The sequence below is a fragment of the Cupressus sempervirens genome, chromosome 8 (assembly GCF_028749045.1).
Source record: "Cupressus sempervirens isolate cs-2001-9-10 chromosome 8, ASM2874904v1, whole genome shotgun sequence".
NCBI classification, from domain to species: domain Eukaryota; kingdom Viridiplantae; phylum Streptophyta; class Pinopsida; order Cupressales; family Cupressaceae; genus Cupressus; species Cupressus sempervirens.
In genome coordinates, this window is record NC_143125.1 from 263,298,254 (window position 1) to 263,319,876 (window position 21,623).

Here is a 21,623-nt window from a genome sequence, read left to right on the forward strand (position 1 = left end):
ACCTTTCATTATATATCATATGTGAAATAGTAACTACCATGAACTAAGTTAGAGGGTGGTACAAAGGCTTTCACCTCAATTCTATCTCATAGAGAAGAATACATTACAATAAAGTTACTTGGAACTTCTCCTCATAGAGAAGATATCATTTACAAAGGATTGCACTTCAAAATTCTCCCTCTAAATATCCATCCTAGGAAGTCAGGTCCTCTAGTTACTTCCTCAGAAGCTCTCTTCATTGAAGGATGCCTGTTAAACTCACTCTGAATCTGATATCAATCTTTTGATTTTCTAGTGATAAGTCAATACTTCCTTGTGATGCACTCAAGAGTAGGCCCATCAAAATCATGCAGTTACACACATGTATTTATAGACTTCCTCTGAGTATCACTTCTAAGCTCTTGCTTTGCTTTAGAAGAAGTGTCATACTCCCTCTTAATGTAGAAGAATCTCATAATCTCAATCATCAAAGATGTTTGCTTCAAGAGCCTCATTTTTATCCATCTTGATCATTGGGGTCTTTGGAGCTACTATCATTAGATTGAGTCTTCACAATATTAGGTAGTATATGTAAAGAAAATATAGATGTCTATATTCACCTAACCCCCGCTCTATATAATTGGAGCCTGCTGCATATTTGTTGGCCGGGGCGGCATAGAATGATAGGGCCCACCTCGGCTGGGGGACCTCTCTTGCTGCCATCTCTGCTGCCTGCTCAACCAAACCACCCAATAATCAGTACGCTAGAAGAAGGAGTACCAGCCCTCTTTTCCTATAAGAATATCCTCAAACATAAAAGAAAAGAATACAAAGAGTAGATAAATGTAAAAATAAGAATACTTATCTGCACATGAAGATTTATAAATTGTCTTTCAAGATTATTTGAGAATGGAACATCCCCCCTCTAAATAACGTTCAAGTGGGAATGGAACATTGACTATTATTCCCCCTTAGAATGTAAAATTTCCACTCATTCTTATATTGTTGAACAATTTTGTATAAAATATGACAACTCCTTTTAAGTTCCAACTTGCTCTTTTTATCCATTGAAGGTCCAAACATTCATTTAGCTTAACAATAGAAGCGAACATGTCCTTTAATTTTCTCACACTCGTCGACAATACGCCAATATCTTGATTGAGTATGATTGTGCCACATGAATGACTAGTAACTTTTGCAAATACAAGTGACATCAATTAGAAGTCACCACTTTCTCATGATGTACATAGGGGGTAGGCCCATTAAAAACACATAGTTGCGGGGTATGTGCATTAATTACAGTCCTCTTGATTGCTTCAATTTATTGATCATTGGATAAGCCATCTGAACATGGTTTACTCCCTCTGAATGAATATGATCGAGATCATTGAAGGTTGACTAATTCATATCCTCTACCCGCTCCCTCTCTTTCACGGTTTCCTCTAATGAATTGTTAGGCTCCCTTTGAATCTCAATCTCCCTCTTCCTGCAATAACATTCTCGAAGGAAAATATCAAAGCACATAGCTCTTCTAGCATGTATTAAAAATAAATAAGAGAGACACTACAATAATACTCAAGGATAACAAATAGTTCTACATAATAAGACCATTCCAATAAAATATAGATAAAGTATATTTTGAACATATATGCATACATTCAACCTTCTATATATATACGTTAATCTATATTTTAACATTTATTTCCTTATTAAGACCACACATAATAATCTAAGGTGATTACAGAAATAGATGAAAGTAATACTAGAAATAAAAAAATACCTCATTATTTATTTATCTATCCCTTTTCCACATTTTTATCCCCAACCATTTACTTTTCTTTAAATATGTTGGAGACCATGCCTTTCCGAATGTTCTATTGGCATTTTATGTTCTTGTCTCAATCCAAGAAAACAATTAGACTCTCATGGTTGAATAACAAAATCCATTAAATTTGATTCCTATTTCTGCCCCTATGGGCTTTATTTGATTGCAATGACATTCAATATGAAACTGCGATGTCATGTAATTTCTCCTTGTTGGTATATGTTATTCCCCTCTGTTAATGTTTTGCTATCCTATATTAATTCTCCCTCCATTATATATATTTCCCTTGGTACTTTTTCTATGTGATTTTACTTTCCACATCATCTCAATGGACTTATAAGTTCCACTATCTTTTCCATGGGGGGGTTGAACCCAAGGTGTTACTTGCTTTTTTATTTTTAAATGTTTTTTGTTTTTGGGTTCTAAACTTTACCATTCAACATATCACACCTCATGTTCTGACACCAAAATTCCCATTTCAATTTTCTGTTCTATTCTTTTCTTATTTCTTTTGATATCTATGAAATGATCCTTGTTTGTTTTGTTTTATTATCATAAATGGTGCTTCTTTTCATAGGATGGAAAAAAAAAAAATATTCCTCCTCTATTTGGTATCATGTGATTCCCTCATTGATACATAATATGCTCATCAAATTGCCACTTCTTCAGTTTAAAGTTTCGAACATTAACTCTGTGGAAAGCCATATAGTTCCATCTTATTTCCACATTTAGGTTTATAGTGTCCCAAGTTTTGAGTGTTAATGTAATAATTGATTGCACCAATTAGTTTTGCAAAAATTGTATTATCTTTCTGTCAATAATCAGGTTATCACTTTGTTGCTCCATATGTTTAATTTTGTGTACGTTTGCTTTTGTGCTATATGATTGGTGAAGTACTTCTGGTGTACGCGATCTGTGGTTTGGTTGTTACTTTCACTATGGACCACATGATAATTTTGTATTTGATACAAATTGTATCTACTTCCACGTGTGCTCAGGAGTCTCGTGTGAACCATGATCTGTGAGAAATCACAAATTGTGGGATGTTGAAGGTAGTCACAAATTTTAGGACTATGAGGGCACCATCGCTAAGGCAAGCAATTGTGGAATCTTCTCCACATTAAATGATGTGATAGAGCAAGTCTCCTCCATAGCGTAGAGCAATGGAGGTGCTCTTCATGGTAATGGCACACTGGTGCTCCTCATCAAGATTATCGAGAAAGAGAACCTTGTCTGCTTGCCTATCTGAGACCAGCCCTTTCGCTGCTCTGGCTATCAGATGATTTGCCAATGTTGCCTTTCCATGATTGACGTGTGCCACTATGCATATGTTCCTCACTTGCTTCTCCTGTTCACACCATGTTTCCGAGTTTCCATTCTTCAAACACTTGCTTAGATTTGCATTTTGGCTTTGATATCATGTTAAGTAACATGGATCATTTCTACAAATGTAATTATATTGCCATTGTTATAGATATGTTCCAAATGTAGATTTGGATCTCATATAAATATGAGAGGAGTCTCCAAGGTTTAATCATCATTTAATTAATATATTTTATAATAATAATTTGTGTAATATATATATATATATATTGTATACCATAATAATATATATTATTATTACATGAATATTATTATATAGGAAATGATGATTTACCAATAACAATAATGTATATCGAATCAATCCAACCAAAGCTACAACTTTAACACTCTCTCTTAGCTAGGGAGGATTTGTAGAACACATTATGTTCGCAAGTATACGAAGAGATATTATCTCAGTATGATATTCAATTCACTATAAGGCTTAATTTCAAGCAAATTTACCGGGGGGGGGGGGGCAATATGTTTATGAGGAACTATAACATGCCACAGTCGATATTTAGTTCATTCTCCGAATTGGAGGAGTTGAATGTTAATTGTAATTACTAACTTTAATTAATTAATTTAATTTGAGTAAATTTAGTGTCATGTTCAATTATCAAATTGTATAACTTTGTTTAATATTTACTGGCATATTGCTATTAACTTACTTAGGTCGCTGAAATCTGATTTGCATCTCATACTATTGTTATGAGATGACTTGTCAAGGTGCAATGGGGACTAGGCCAAATGGTTATTTCTAGCGAGTGGGGTATAGGGAAGGCTTCAAATTCAGAGAGGGCACAAAAGGTCAAGGCATTGATCTTGGATGATAGCTGATGGGCTCGTGTGCAATTTGTACTAGATTTCATTGACCCTATCATGACTATGCTCCGTTTGTTGGTATAAATCAACTTTGTTTGGGGGATGTCTATAATGACATGGACACAATGGTTGAGAAGGTAAAACTTTCTATACAAGCACATGATAATGACACACAATGTGAAGCCTTATGCAACTAGTTGGAAACATCATCATGAGAAAAGATAAGTACGCAATTACACCTCCTTGCATATGCTTTATCTCCAAGCTACTATAGCGAGGAAGTACTTGCTTTATCTCCAAGATGATGACATGCACAAAAATGTTAGGATAAGATTTGGCTTATTTGATTTGGGAACAAAACTTAGTCCAATTGCAATAAAGGACAAAAGTAACATGGGAGCTATCACATGATGGTACCTCAATGGTCAACCATTTAACCATCTACAACCTCTTGCAATCAAGATCCTCTCACAAGTAAGTTTCTTTACATTGCTTTCCATTTTTATGTTTTACTTTTTTTTTTGAACATTGTCCACGTTGCAAGTTCTTTTGTTGCTGAATCGAATTGGAGTACATATTCCTTTATCCACTCAGTGAAGTGTAATCGATTGGGCTCAAAAAAAGTTGAAGACTTGGTTTACATTTATACTAGCTTCTGTCTTTTGTCACATAAAGAAGATCATCGCAAGGAAAGGGTAGCAAAGCTTTGGGATGTAGAACCTGAGCTTGTCAACTTGGATGCAATGATTCAAGATCTTACTACAATCATAGATATTGATGCTGATATCATCATGACATATGGTGTATCTAGCACAAGTGGAACTGTTTTTGGTTCAAATGATCTTGAACTTGCAATAGTTGGAGGAGTTGGAAATGACGAGTATTTTTATTACGAATCAATATGATTCTGATTCGCATTGATCAACATTTTATCATGAACTATATTTTCATTTTGTAATTGTGATGATTTTCCGTTTTGCATTGGAATCATGAACGTAGACATATATGATATGGCTTATTGAATATTTGGTTATTAGTTACTTGAATTTCAATATTTGTGAACCATCAAATATGTTGATCAATGGTATTGTTGTAGTATCATGCTATCAAATGATTCAATTTTTGTATATTTCTTGCATTTCTTTGCATATATATATATATATATATATATATATACACACACACACACACACACACACACACACATCCACACACCCAATTTTTGCATCTGCATCCGTATCCACATCTGAATTGGTAACTAAGATTTAGAATAACGGTCAATCTTTCCACACGTGAAGTAGGTAACATTCCTTTTACCATAGCTTGCTCATTGAACTTTAAATCTGCATTGACTAGCCTTTTGACATACATAACAGTTTCCATGAAAAACATTATTCATTGTATTCACCCTTTCTTGATATGAAACTTAATTCTTGCACTAACTCGCAATTTACTACCTTATGACCAAAACTCTTGCAGATATAACAACCAACATTGAATGATAAATACTGTTGAGCACCCGGTTGTCTTACTGAAGGCCTTCTGTAGATGCATTTTAATTCTTTACCCCACTTGTCACTTCAACCTTTGTATCATCTTCAGTTATCTTCTCGTACGTTTGTCATTCTGATTTGAACATTCACCAGTAAATCCTATATGTTCTTTATCCTTGTGATCTTTCTACATAATTATTAATTGATTCAAGATAGTACTGCTTTCACATGCATTTGCTTCTGACCTCAACTTCTTCAGTACTGATTCTGGTTCTCATTTTGTTTTGAACTCTTCTTAATAATCTTTTTGAACTTGAAGTCTTCTTCAGTTTATTTCCATTCTTGCATTGCAATTTCCAGTTCAATTCTTTTAATTCTCATTCCAGATCTGCAATTTTGTCTTTATATTCCTTTAGTTCCTGACTGACTTCCTTGTGCCTTGCTTTGTACTTCCTAATTTGATTAGTTATTCCCACACACTTCAAGTTGCTCTCTACCAGTTGGATCACCCTTTATCGAGCTAACTACCCTTATACAATACAAATATCAAAATTATATATAATAAAATATGAACTGATAGAATCACATCTGACTATGCATGAACGATTGAGCGATTAAGCCCTGTTACCATAACCATCGATAGATATGTATGATAAATTCTTCTTCATATGCAATTGTTTGGTCCACTGCTATCGATATGTAAGCCTCTTCTCGATTTTCTGATTGCTGCCTCAAATATTTCTGCTCAAGAGTCATATACATCGCTACCATAGATTCACACACTATGCACCAACACACACTCACCTCTCAGATACAAAAGATCTTCTTTATATGTATGGATATCTGCTCATATATGTGTCAGCTCATAACAAACGTGTGTGGTGGCCCCAAAGCAAAAGATATTTCATTTACATTTTAATGCATAACATGGATCCTAAATTAATGACACACTTAAGAATACTTATCTGCACGCTACAACGTGACCAATGATAGGTCAAACGTAATATATCACAATGTTTATTATAGTTGCCAAGGACATCTAAACATCACAACCAAGTCTAATAGATGAACAATGAAATATTGGAAACCGCTGATAGATAAATCTTGATAAGACCTACCCACAATGTGAGTAGCTGATAAACAAAAGACATCTGATTAACTGCACGATTGTCCAGATATCTAAAATACCTAGAATAACATTGCAGCCGTAGCAGTCACCAAGAACTTGTAGAACATTCCATGTAACACAAGCCGCTGTAAAGCATTCGCACCAGATCGAATAACCATGCATAGAACAATGTACACTTGCCATGGAACACCAGAAACCTAAAAAGTGTTTGTACTGAACCTGTCCTGTACATAACAGAAACTCATGTTGCATGACTGACAACCAACAGGAATATCCAGAATTGCCAACAACCAACTGTTACTGCCATAGTGTTGGTGTGAAGGTTTTGACATGAGTGACAATCAATGCCAGCAATGTTTCAATAAGTTTAACAGTTTATAATTCTAGTTCCAAGAATAGCAGTTATTTAGTCAAAACAGTGAACATCTAAATGGTCTAGGTTATAATGGTTAACCTGATCTAGAGCTGATGTCAATTTGAATTTCAGGGAAAGTTTTTCATGTGAGCTTTTTTCGAATTTGATTGTTGCCGGAACCTGAAATGTTATTATATTAATTGCATGTCTAGCCTTCCATCGTGTACTTGGTTTAGTCAAGTTCTTAACAATCATACTCTCAGATCTTTGATTATGTTTTTTGCAGTTTGGCTGAAGCACTGGACATCAAGCCTCCTGTGATGCCAGAGGATGGCCACACTACTAGGGTTACCACTGCTGAAGATGGATCTTCAGTTGCAACTACAAAGGATGCTTCGAATCCTGAACCTGTTTGGGATGATGAAGAGACTAAGGCATTCTATGAAAGCTTACCAGATCTTAGGTATCATTATTTTGCCTCTGGATTCTTCTCTCATATTTTTTAAATGTTAGCTGATCTGTACAGTAATCCAAAATAGCACACACATCATTGTAATGTTGATTTCTTATTTTAACATCTATATGATGACAAGTGGAACTCATGAGGCGTCCTTTTCTAGAGCCTTTGTCCCTGCAGTGTTGCTTGGAGAGGCAGAACCTAATAAGACTAATGAGCAATCTCACAAGACTCCTGAACAACAGCAGGTATTGTTCTTCCTCTGAATGCAATATTACACAGTTGTCATTCTCTACGAGTACATAGGTAGTCATATAAAAAGGATGCAATAAAAATGGTTTCTAAATTTTGTTGCTTAAATCTTTATTTGCAATGAAATAGCATATTAATGTAGCATGTTATGAGGCAATTAATAGAACACACAAAATACATGTGAGATATATTACATTCCTATTATGCATCGAATTACCATTCCAAACTTTGTAAGGTACCCATTACCTAAATGTTTTCAGCTTTCCGCTTACGCAACAAGTATGGCAATATAGAATATTTGGCATTTACCACGTCAATAGATTGGAGGCAACAGATTAAGGGAAACCAGCACAGTGTTGTCATTCCTTTCGATAAGTAGGAACCAAATAATTTGTCTTCCACATTCTGGAAATTAACCTATATATAGCAGAATAATAGAATATTAATGTAGAACTGAAAAAAATAACAGGCAGAATACTAAATCTACATCTCAGTTCAACCATAGGAAAACTGTAAATGTTCTAATATTTGCATCTTCAATGTGTATTCAACAGTTATTGTTGACCCTTGTAAGATACCATTTGCATCAAGTGTTTCAGCATTCAATCTTTATGACAAATGTAGTGAATATTATATATTTGACATTTCCTATGAGGGACTTTGATTTTTGAGAAGAAACTTATTTTATACAATTCTTTTCCATAACTGGCAACTGCATAATTTACCTTTAATGTTCTTTATTTGCAATTTTGATTTGCAATATGATAGAAGATCAATATCATTAATATACTGCGGTAGATTTTTTAATTAATTGATTTACTTGGAAAACTAAAGGCTTTAAACTTTTATGTTAGAATTTTAATTTGCCTTTTCCAGACAGCTCAAAACAGAGCAGTGTGTGATGATAAATCTCTCGTCAAGTTATAAGAGGAAGCTACTGAGATTTGAACCAAACTTAAAAATCAAAACACTATAGGCTAAATTGACACTAGATATTAAACTATAAACAAGATATGCAATATTAATACTGCAGAATATTTCTTTGGTGGTTTTCATCAATGAAGTGACTACCTGCATATGATTGTGCCTTGGATACAAGCACCAAATTGATAATTTATTCATGGATGAAACAACTAATCTAAATACAATATCAGTAATTGGGGATAACAACACAGACGATACTTGGTTCCATCAAGGTTTCATGATATATGTCGTTACCTCATCTACTCCATCTCTCCCAAATAAAACTAACCTATCCTCTTAACATGTTAGTGAGTGATTAAGGAATATGCTAGCATATATGTAACACAAGATGACTGATACATAACTCTAATGTCACTATTATTAGCAGACACATATGATATATATACCATATAAAGGTTCCTTGAAAACGCAGAAAATACTGAGAGGGGGAGGGGGTGAAGCAGTATTTTAAATTTTTTAATAACAGATTCACAAGAAATTATTTAAGACTGACACAAAATTTATCACTTGGAAATCCTTTTGGCCAAAAACCATGGTTCACTAAACAATCAGCAATGGGCTATAACCCAGTACAAAAGATCTACAACTCTTGTCACAGCAGATTCAAAACTGAGGCTCCAACCCCTATCACTAACCACAGAAACAAAACTTAATGGCTACAACCATCAGCATATGGAGAAAAGATTCAACAAAGGTCACAGGTATAACAGCGTAGACATATTATTTTGCGAACTAAATGTACTGCTATTCTTTCAATCCTTCAACTTCGAAACAAAACACTCCCTCTGTTCTTAAGAGTTCATAGATGCTCGATAGCTTTCTGTCTTTGCACCAGTCTTCACACAAGAATTAGCAACCTGAATACATCACCAGCCACCTATATATTTAGCATTGTCTTCAGTAACATGTAACATTTATATGTCCTCTCATCACAGTCCACCTTCTCACTTCATAAAAAGTCAGAACATCATGCAAAAATTGCTCAAAACCCGTCTCAGAACTAAGAGAACTTTGCTTCAGCATATATAAAATATTCTTTAACACTATTAGTAACGCTGCCTGTTACTTGTATCACAAATTGTTTTGTAAGGAGACAACTATACACTAGCACTGCTGGTAAAACTTAATTTTTCTGCGTGTTTTGGTAAGGAATTATGTTCTTTTAATTTTTTTTTCAAATGTAAAATGCTGAAGTACTATGGAAAGGAATTACAAATAATAACTGTGCAAAAGCCGTAAACCAATGCTGTAATTTATTATCTTATGCCCAAGGAATTTATAAATAAAAAAGTATGCTGATTTTGACAAAACGAATTGCAGCAAACAAATGATGATAATTGCGAACAATTGGAAATTTCTCCTGTATGCAATCGCAGGCACCTTGGATGACCACTGCCTGGCCTTCAACACTAACTGCTGAAAGAAAAACCCCATGCCAATCTGCAGAAGTAATAGGTGCCAATTTGTAGATGCCCTACAACACAAATTTGCCTTCCCGAAACACGGATCACAGACTAGAAGGCTGCAAATGTAGATGACTAATTCACTCTAGAACATCAATTCAATTTGCTATACAACAACAACAACAAATTGAATGCTCAGATCAGATTTAGAACACTGGTTCTATTGGTTTACAACAACAGCAAGCGATGCACAATTCAAGGGGAATCAGTTATCAAGAAATTCACAAACTCAAACCCTTACCAAGAAATGTATCAAAGCAATAGACAAGAATGAATTCACTTCTCACAAAGCATTGTTTTTATAATAAATAAAGTGATGGAATATTGTCACTGATGTCAAAGGCATTCAAGGGGTTGATATGTCTAGAATATCAAGACACAACAAAGTTCATAGTTTAGAAAGAAACCGAGTTACAGTGATACCTATAATCTAAATGAGTGTTCAAACAGTGGACAATGGTGTGAATGCATAACTGTGATACAGTGATATTAACAAGCAAGTCAAACATTGACAGCCTAATAATATTATGTGCTGGAAACCAAAAGAAGTCAAAGGCCAAGTAGCATTATACAAATACAAATTACCAAGGTGTGATTTTGGATCAGAACTGTTGTCAGCTTGAATATTAGTATTGAATTAATTCATGAGTTTGGAAAGGTGAGATGATGACATTAACAGAAGCCAACATGGAAGTATATATAAATTGAGTCAGTGTATGAAAGACATTAATGGAGGTTTGAATTCAGCACCAAATAATATACAGTAGCTGTTTGGGATGATCACCGAGCCTAGGGCAGTGGCATCATGTATCTGGTGAAGGGGACAAAATAAAAGAAATGTATCGTACGTATGTTTTCTTAAGGAACCTGCAAGTAAATACAGTGATATTAATATAAGACAACAACTATCGGGAGCAGCTTGGTATGACATCTTTTTGACAGACAATAGCAGTAATCTGTATCATCTCATTGGGATGTTGTTGTTTGAGTCTTGAAGAACAACGATAGATATACAAGCATGAAATGTTTTTGGAGTAGCCTGGGTCGATAAGGATCAGATATCTGTGGAGAATTATCAACGTGAAATATATTTGGCTATAGCAAGGAAGAAAAATAAGATGGGTGAAGATAAGAGTCAAGAAGCAACTTCTTCAGCGACAATGACTTGAATATATATAACAACAATGCACAGCCACATTGTGGGTTGACTAAAGGCGAGTCACCATGGTTTCCAAGTCAGCAGTGTTAAGTGTACACAGGTAGCATTTGAATCGAAGGTCCTGAGCCATAGAGAAAGTCAGCGTTAATAATACAGAAGCAATGCCCTAAATGTAAACGATTTTGTTAAGAGCATACATAATATACTTCCTTAACCAAATGAAATAAACTTAATGGTATTAAGGATGCCGAAAATGTTACAAACAAAGAAGACAATATCCTTGTAAATCAGATGCAGCCATGATATGCTAAAGATGGTGTCGATTCATAACTTGTCATCGTTTCATTTAGAAAATAAACAAAGAACTATTAAATTATTTTAATAGTGATTTGATATTCCAAGGTCCTCCAACAATAGATTAATATATGCAATGGAAGTCAGAGATATGATATGCCAACGTGTGTTTGCTGGATACTTACGTGGCCCTTTGCGTGGATATTAAATAGCTCGATATTGAAGGTCATCTGTTCATTTCAATACAGCGATGGAAATTTACGAAAGGAACCATGTCTAGATGTTTCACGGCAACACAAAAAAATAGAGGACACACAGATTGCTAGTCAATTAAACATATAAGGTAATTGGTTAAGAAGCAGTCAAATTGAAAGAGATTAATTAAAATGAAAAGCTGTGTTAAGAGATGTCTTCTTTTAAAAAGTCATGTTTCCATGTATAATCATATATAAATAAAGGAATGAATCGTTTGCAAAAATAGATGTGTGATATGAGAAGTCAGGTGTAAAGAAGCAGAAGAAAAAGAAGTGGAAGAGAAGATGTGTGAAATAAGAAGAAATGAGTAAAAGAAAAAGAAAAGAAAGTGAGCAGTTACAAGTTGAGAAGAATAAAAAAAGAAAAGTAAATAAAATACTTATATATTCATATTTTGAATCTGATATATATACATATAAAGAAAGCAAAGTAAAAGTGTAAATGAAAGATATTTAATAATTAGAATTTTATATGATAGGATATATAAGGAAGAGTGAGGCATAGAGTGAAGCTATATTGGCTGACTTTAGGAAGAAAGAAGAGTATATAAATTAAAACAAAGATAAGAAGAGTAATGTGTGCAATAAAAATATCCATCTTCAGTTAAGTAAGCAAAAATGCAAAGGTGGAGAGACAGTTTGTTTGCAGTGGGTCGGTGCTCACAAAGATAGCAGGGGGAGTTGGAGCTTCCAATAGGTCCGAGCCTACGAAGTGTGGAAGTTGGAGCTTCCAGTGAGTCGATGCTCATAAACATAGAGGTTGTAGCCTCTAGTAGTTGGAGCTTCTAGTGAGTTGATGCTAATAAACATAGAGGTTTTAGCCTCTAGTAGGTTGGAGCGTACAAAACTTTGTAAAAGAACATTTATATAAGAAAGCATTTATTTGCCGTGGTTTTCTCCCGCATTGGTTTTCCATGTAAAAATTGTGTTATTGAGTTCAAGTGCATAATTGTCGATTTTAGTGTTTAAAGTAATTAATTGGATAGAAGTTTTAAATTGGCAAAAGTTGTTAATATACTAATTCTCCCCCCCCCCCCCCCCATATAATCATGTTCTCTTTATACAGATGGTTTCTTCAAGACACCTATCACTTAAAAACCCCTTTGCTTTATACTTAGACACATAATTGGAAAGTACAATTTATTAATTCCCTTTGGCTCCAAAAATGACCTTTTCAACCGTATTGTCATATTCTGATCCACAAGGTCATTGTTTCTTGTGCCCATGATTTAAAACTTTTCAATCCGGTTCCAACGAGTTGTGACACTAAGGTGGCAAATATACAACACAAACAAAAATTGCAACCTCAACATAATGACACTAGGGTGGCCAATATACAACACAAACAAAAATTACAACCTCAACATATTTAGTTGAATAATAATTATAATTCACTCATCTTGCAAAAATGATTGAAGATGCATCAAAATCAAATCCATCAACACATGAGTGATTTTGATGATGAAAGACGTTGAGTGAACTTGACGGGGCGATTTACTAAAAACAGATGCTCCCTCTTAATATTCTTGGACCCCAATCTAGAAGCCAAAAACAAAAACTGAGAGCATCACTCAACTCTAACTCATTTGAGCTCATCGGAACCAATTGTTGACTTACTATAAACTAAGTTACCGATTTGGTGCGGATTCCAGAAGTGGATCTGGGAGGCGGGGAACTTTTATTTTTTGGATGCAGATGCGGAGGAAACGTATAAATAAATAAATAAATAAATTTATATATAATATACATATAATATATGCAAAGAAATGCAAGAAATATACGAAAACAAATCATTTGATAGTATGACTATGATACTTCACCCTTTATCAAAATTCAAGATATTTCAAAATTCATATGATATATCAATATGTGCTTGTCCAACATTAGAGTTTAGTCTTAGACAATAAGTTCAAATAGGTCATGTTCAAGATTCCAACAAAATAAAAACTTAGTTAATGATTGAAGATTCAATCAACTAATATGCATTAGACTTTGAATCATAAGGATTCACAAATGCTAAACTTGGCTTCACAATGGCAATGCAAACTAGAGGCCAAATGAGAAGTGGATGTAGGTGCAAATAAAGTTCCAAAATGAGTTGTGAATGCTCCAACATTCACCTTTAGGGCGTTTTAATGTTTCATAGCAAAAAACAACCTAATAAGAATCAATTTAAGCACATGCATGTTGGGCAACTTAAGTTTTTGGCCGCTAGGCCCGTATGTGCTCTCAGATACACCCGAAAGCCCTGTGGAAGCTGGATGGAAGCCAACCATAGGCTTTTGGATGCATTTGGAAGCCATGCCCGGATTTCAAATCAGAAGTGAATGGATGCGGGATTCTCTCTGAATCCTTGTGGAAGCTGGTTGGAAGCCAACCACAGGCTTCTGAATGCATTTGGATTTTGGAAGCCTCATTCCAAATGCATCTGGAAACTTGTGGCTGGCTTCCGACCAGCTTCCACAAGGCTTCTGAGAGAATCCTGTATCCATTCGCTTTTGATTTGGAATCCGGGAAATACCTAGACGAATTAGTAACTTAGACTATAAATAGTAAGTACCTCAAATAGAGCCAAAACCCACTATAGGCCACTGGAGAGCCTAGTAGCTCCACAACAAAGTTGTCTAAACACCAATATCACCCTACAAGGACCCAATAATAGACTGAATCCATCAAATCTGTCATGTAACAAACGAAATTTCATAACCAATATAAAACACCTAATAATCTGATTTAATAAGTAATTGTTTCCATTTCACATAACAATAACTTCCATTAACTAAATTTAACTAGGATAAAATAACTATTTTCTATTCTAACTGTAATTCATATTCAGCGGATATAATGAAATAAATAAATGAATACATTACTAACATTTTAAACATCACTAACTGATAACATGTTCAGCTGAAAATAAAGTAACGTCTATCTTCTATATCAACTAGTACATCCATTCAATTTATGCTATTAGAAAACTAAACTATCTATTCATTCTTCTATGAATTTAAAGGTAAAAGTGCAAAAGAGACATACAAAGATAATGGAGGAATCCCTTTTTCATGTTGTTCAAGCCTCGACATTGGTGAGAGGAGAAGCATTGACATAGGCTTAACCTCCCAACCTCGAACCATACTTATCCCCACATATCCTAACTAAATAGAACGACCCTACCTACCTTGGGATCGAGCTTGGGATGTTCTTAAGTCTAGCCATCCGGGCTACCCAGTAGTTTGAGTGTCCCATTAGTTATACCTATATAACTGATGCCTATGGACAAACAAAAAGATCTCATGATTGGCACATATGCCTATAACTACCTTAGTGAAGGATTTCAATTTGGGTTCGTAAACCCGATCTCCACCACTCGACAACAGATTCCATTGTTAGGACATGCATGAGCTATTATGTGTTTTCATTACATATTTATATCTGATTTCGTTCTTGATTCTTGCAGGTTATCTCCACCTCTTCACTGTTCGTTGCTTCTTTGCCGGTGAATCCTAGGTGCTTGAAAGATTATAACCATTCTATTTAAATTACACCTCTTCACCTTTATGGCTTCTTTGCTGGTGAAGTCCTTGGTGTTTGAGCTTTCTGATGTTTTGATACACCTCTTCACCATTTCATGGCTTCTTGCTGGTGAATTCCTCAGTGATAATAATTCCATTAATATTCTGATCATTATAACATCATGGTTATGAAAAATTGTTATCAGCACTATTTATAGTTACAATTCGATCCCAAAAGATATTACCAAAATACAGAGGTAAAATTAATGATCTCAATAACTCAAGAGTTGCAATAGAGTATTGGCAGAGTAATGCGGGTGCTTATGCATTTGGTTTATAATCCAATGATGGTAACTTGTGAGATTAGATTACACGATGGTTCCCTTTTACATTACTACTGATGGATGGATGGTTTCTCTTCTAAATAACAAGACAATGTTCAATTTCTTTACATACATAGCATATCATAAGCTGACTGCAGTCGGTCCAGAGTTCAGAGATAAAGACATCAATAATATGGAATACGATATAAAAGATGATCTGTGTTCTTGGCCAAATACCAAATGGCAATGAACTCCTCCCGTCCTCAGCCGGTACTGCTGTCGGCAATCACCACGCTTGCAGGTGTGAGACTAGGTTCACGGAAAGCAGAATAATGATGGAGTAATGGATGATTAGAATACTTGGTTATGCAAAACAGAATGGAAAGTTTTTGGAAGAATCATATCAGTCATGGAAAAGATGATGCGTCTTGGTTGGTTCATAGCTTGCCTTAAAGGCTAGCCGTGACTCTTTGGCTACTTTCGGTTTTCCAAGATATCCCATCGAATTCAAAACTTATTTCGATTTGAAAAGAGGAGAAATGAGGAGGGAAAAGAAATAAGGAGAAGTTGAAAGGTTATGAACTTATTTTATTAATATAATATGCTTTTGTATACATTCATGTGTGTATAAGGATGAGGTGACATCATTAGATTATTTTATTATAATTTATTGGTGCCATTTCATTTTTATATACATGTGTTCATATTTAAGTGTTTATTATAATGATAAAATAAGAAAAAATTCAATAATAAATCTTTAAAAGTATGAATTATATTTAATTTAGACTATTTTATGTTTTTATTGTATTGTTTTTCCTAATAGCTTATGTGGTCCTATAATGTTATTAAGATAATATCTTATACTTTCTATAATGATCAAGTACTTGTCTGTAGTTTGTCTTTCAGTCTAGATAGGAATGTTTCCTATCTTGTCTTCAGTTTTGTTTCTAATTTTGTCTTCAGTCTATGTTGTTTCTTTTAGAAACAACGTCCTTGTAATTCATTATAAGGAACACATTTGTTCCTCTGTTAATCAATCAATCATCTAGAAATCCGTTAATCTGCTAATTCTTGAATCTTGTAACATGGTATCAGAGCTAATACTTAAATTTCTTCAGAAAAATTTATAATTTCTTCTTGAAATTATTTGTTTAAATTTTTTCAGTTTATTTCTCCAAAAACCCGCATAGGGTTTTCTGTCTAGAGAAATCCAAATCAGATCACAATCTCAGGCTAGGGTTTCTGAGATTGAGTTTTGAGGAACACACATTTACGTGTTTCAAACTTATCTGCAAATCACGGATTCGAGACTGGAAAATCACATTTTTTCTTGGGGTCTATTTTTCGTCTACAAAATCATGCTTTCCGACTGTGATTTCCTCCTCCAAAGCCACAGTTGCTCCCTGTGGATGGTCGGCCTAAGTCTGCAATTGAAAGGCGTCATTCAAAACCCCTTTTTTTTTTTCAAACGGCTTTGCAAATGGCTCGTGTTTTTCTGAGATCACGGGCAACGTTTTTAAGGGAGAAAATGCTGTCTCAGACAAAAACGCTTTTATTTTGATCAGAATCGGATAGTTTTTTGGATTGAAAACACCATTTTTTGCCTTTTTGACCTCCATGGCCGTCGATTGGATTTTATGCTCGAGACCCTAATTTTTGGGGTCGGAATTTTTGTGAATACATATTCTTGGTGGGTTTTTCGATATCTCAAATGGGTCTTCATCAATTTTTTGTGGGTGCCTTGTTTTTCGTGCCTCAATTTTCGAGCCCACGGATTTGAAATCCGACTTCAAATTCTTTCTGGAATTTGTATCAGTGCTTTTGGTTACCTGTCAATTTTTCTTGGGTCAGCTAGGAATTTGCTTTGAAATCCATGCTTGTTGAATTTCAGTATTGAAGTTTGTACCTGAATTCTTCGAAATGGCATCTTTGACTAATCTTATGTTGGAGGGCAGCCTACGATTCAATGGCCATATGAAGTTTGAGTGCCGAAAATGTTTGGCTGCCCAAGCAAGGCAAAATGCTTCCCAGCCAGCAGCACAAGTTGTCAAGCTTCCTGATCAAGGTGAAGCTGCATTTTTTGCATTCTGAATTTGTTTTTGTTTTTCTAGGTTTGTTGATTTTCTCCTCAAAAATCATTTCTGTAATACGCAAGGTTGCGTGAGATTCTGGGTTTTATCGTTTGTTCCACAAAAACGAAGTTTGTAATCTATTTTGAGTCATAGCACTTTTCTGGCAAAACTTCTTGGTTTCAGCATTCTGTAGATCTAGGGAGGGTTTCAGTTATCCCAGACTGTTTCAACATCCGTACGTTGACCATTAAGGGAGGGTATTAAGATAATATCTTATACTTTCTATAATGATCAACTACTTGTCTGTAGTTCGTCTTTCAGTCTAGATAGGAATGTTTCCTATCTTGTCTTTAGTTTTGTTTTCTCATTTTGTCTTCAGTCTACGTTGCTTGTAATTCTTTATAAGGAACACATTTGGTTCTCTGTTAATCAATCAATCATTCGGAAATCCGTTAATCTGCCAATTCTTGAATCTTGTAACAAATGTAACCTGTGGTCAAGTCCTCGTATCCTTTCCAAGGGAGTCTTAGGTCATACCTGCCCATCCTGATGACTGAACCCAAACGATCATCCCATTCTGATGATCCCGTTTAGCAATGCTTCCCCTCTCTTCAGTCTTATCGTGCAATCACCCAAGCAAAACATTCTCGCCAACACGTTAATTCAAAAATATATGATCGATAATTCAAATCAAACAACTACTAAACATCTAACAACAGTTATAGGTTACTGGTTATTTCTTCAACGTCTATAATAACTAACTCATTTCACATGATCATGAAAGGATATAATTTGTTATCAGTTGGTACAACGTATATAATTAACTAACTCGTTTCCCATGATCAAGAAGAGAAATAATTTGTTAACAGTTGATACAACGTATATAAATAACTAACTCATTTCACATGATTAGGAAAGAAATAATTTGTTAAACCAACAGTTATGATCAAATTAAAAATTAGGGCAAAATTTGGGATGTAACATGCTACAACTCAAAAATGGGGGCATTACAACAATTGCAGTTCACACACTTTCGATATTCCAAAGATAAATATTGAAAACCAATTGATAGTTGAGAAATATTCAAATAAGCCATATCATCTAAGCGCATGTTCATGATTCAAATTAAATTCATTACAATTACTAAATATAATCACCTCCTTTCAAAATGCCAAAATGGAGAGAATATATGTGAGAGCAAAATAAAAGGGAAAATAATTTGTTTTCGTTTTGGTAGTTCCCACAGAGGGCTGTTTTAGGGTATAGGGGTTAAAAAACTACTTTTTAAATATAAGAAGTGGTCCCATTTGTCGTGCACCTTGGCACACCCAAATGACATCGGTAGATAGACCTGCAGGCTGCGGATCTTGCAACATAGATTATTTACACATTAATAGATTTTAGGGATTCAAACTAACAATAACCATGACTCAAAATAACAACTGCTGAAAACAGCCATTGCCAAAACTACCATTTTGCATATGAACATCATTTGTCATTCTATGTTGTTAAACATATTATCACTCTTAAACTTGATCAATCCTTTTGAAAAATATTGAGGACCCTAACATCCAATGAGACTTTGCCAACAATTGTGTTGATTTGAATCTAACACCGCTTTATAGAAACAATTAACATCTAGTGGTTCATGCATCAAATCTTGTTGCCAATCTTTCAAACTAATTCTTCCACGAGACAAATTTGATATTACATATTTTGGATATCCTAAGTAATTGTATAAATCCATTGCGTTGAACACTATAGTACGTGTATCGCATAACATCTATGCAATACATTTGAGGACTTCATCAAGGCCGTATATGTAATCTCCCCCTATTCTAACATTTATGTCCAAGCCAAATGGGTAAAGATACAATAATTTAATGGAAGTATAAAGGATGATTATTTAATCCAACTAAGTTATTTATGTATATATATGGATATCTATACTGACCTTATTTCTATTCCAACTTGCTCAGAGAAGGATTAGGTGTATAATCAAGGCACTTAAATTGCAATGGGCTCCCTCAAAGATTACAGATCCAGGCCCTTAGCCTATCTTGGAACTATGCCTAGAAGATGCACAGGCTCATTGACCCCTACCCTATCTTGGGACTGTTAGCCATTGCTTGGATTTAGACAAGCCCTTCCTTTGATACACCACTGTCTTCCCTTCTCAGAGTAAAATAGTTGTAGGACTGAGTGTATATATGAGAAGGTATAACTATATACTAATTAATTGTTGCTGTTCTATTATTATGAATTTACAATTCTGATCTCAATATGATTAACATATATACTACTTATATGTATTAAATAATTCTTATAGTTCAGATATATTTGATCTTTTAGACATGTATTATAGATTGTTTGATCTTCCAATTATTTAATTCAGTCATATATATATTTGACCATATACTAGTTCATTATGCTAGGAAGATTCAGAAATAATATTTCTGTGATCAGTATTACTTCGCTGCTTCTTGCCAGCGATATTATATTTTTATTTCTTTCATTGAATTCCCCATATTCATTCCCATTTTTCCTTTCCTGACTTCCCCTTAAATCAATTTCTATTTCTACTTTATATACTGGCTGGAGGAGGACAATGAGTTGCAATCCAAAGGTGACATCTTTTCTAGATTAATTGTTGCCTCTTTGGGACTAACCGCATTCCTCTTCACTTACAAATAATATAAAATATCATAAACATCACTTGCTAACTAATTAATAATGATTGACTCATCACAGTCAATCGTCTTGATTAATGCTTCTAATTGAATTGTTATAGCTGAATGTTATTTACACTTCTATTACTGCCTCGTTAGTGATAAAAATGGAAGAGTCAATAGTATTACTCACACCAGCCTAGTGATAATTAAAATGATTCGATCACTCTGACTAAACATTCTTTCCTCGCGAATAGTGTGTCATATTGTTCTGCATGCTAGGAGATGGTATTTGACATGGATTTGCCTCCTTACTTTCACCGATATTGACAATTTTGTGGATATATTACTTATATAAACAAATTAATAAATTTATAAAAGGTTAACTGAATGTTGAATTTTTTCCGAATTTTTATCCTTGCCAAATTTCATCCGAATTTAATGATTGACGAAGTTGAATTCGAATTAGAACCTTGCGACTTAGGTAATTATCGTTGATTTTATCAGGGTTGTTAACATTTATGTTGTATATTGAAGACTACCTTTGTTGGCTATTGTATCGTATTTGCCTGCAATTGGATAACCTTTCCATATGGTTTTCACCGATTGGTTATCACCCTTAGGAAGGTGATTTTAGGAGCTGCAAGTGAATTGAGTTGGACAGTGCATTCATTTGCTCTTGGCTCTTTTGGTTACAAAATCTGATTTGTTGTTGTAAATTACGTTATTATCATCTGTCATCTTGTTTGCAGTCACAAATCAGTATTACTTCATAATCATATCATTATTATGATAATTACACTTCATAGACCAATCACTAATATTAAGCACAGTGTGTATACTCTTATCTTAGTCTAATGTCGAGTAGTTGAATATGGCTATGTGAAGGCAGTGATTGTTATTCTCTTTCGAATACATGTGAATCGTATATGTTGTTTCTGATAATGTTATTGACCAATATTTATTTCCTTCACATAAGTCATAGTAATTGTTCAATATATATTTTAATATTTGTTTTTTGTTTATTAATTATTTATTTTATATTTCATTTCTATTGCAATTTAATATTAAATTTCATTACTAGATGGGGATATTACAGTATGATTGCCAAATGTGTTCTATTACAATTATTTGAATTTGTGAATGAAACACCAAGCAGCACTTGAAAAACAAATCACAAACCATTGGAAACAACTTCTGTAACCAGTTCGCAAGCCAGTGA

The 21,623-nt window shown here is 34.3% G+C and overlaps 1 protein-coding gene across 1 annotated transcript in view; it reads left to right on the plus strand.

Moving 5' to 3' along the window:
- Nucleotides 1–21,623, plus strand: part of LOC149542465 (regulator of nonsense transcripts UPF2) — a 196,650-nt gene that overhangs the window by 87,108 nt on the left and 87,919 nt on the right. Inside the window, exons 7-8 of the mRNA XM_089797407.1 lie at nucleotides 7,252–7,428; nucleotides 7,586–7,670. Coding sequence (XP_089653533.1) covers nucleotides 7,252–7,428; nucleotides 7,586–7,670 — 262 coding nt within the window. The remainder of the gene's footprint in view (nucleotides 1–7,251; nucleotides 7,429–7,585; nucleotides 7,671–21,623) is intronic.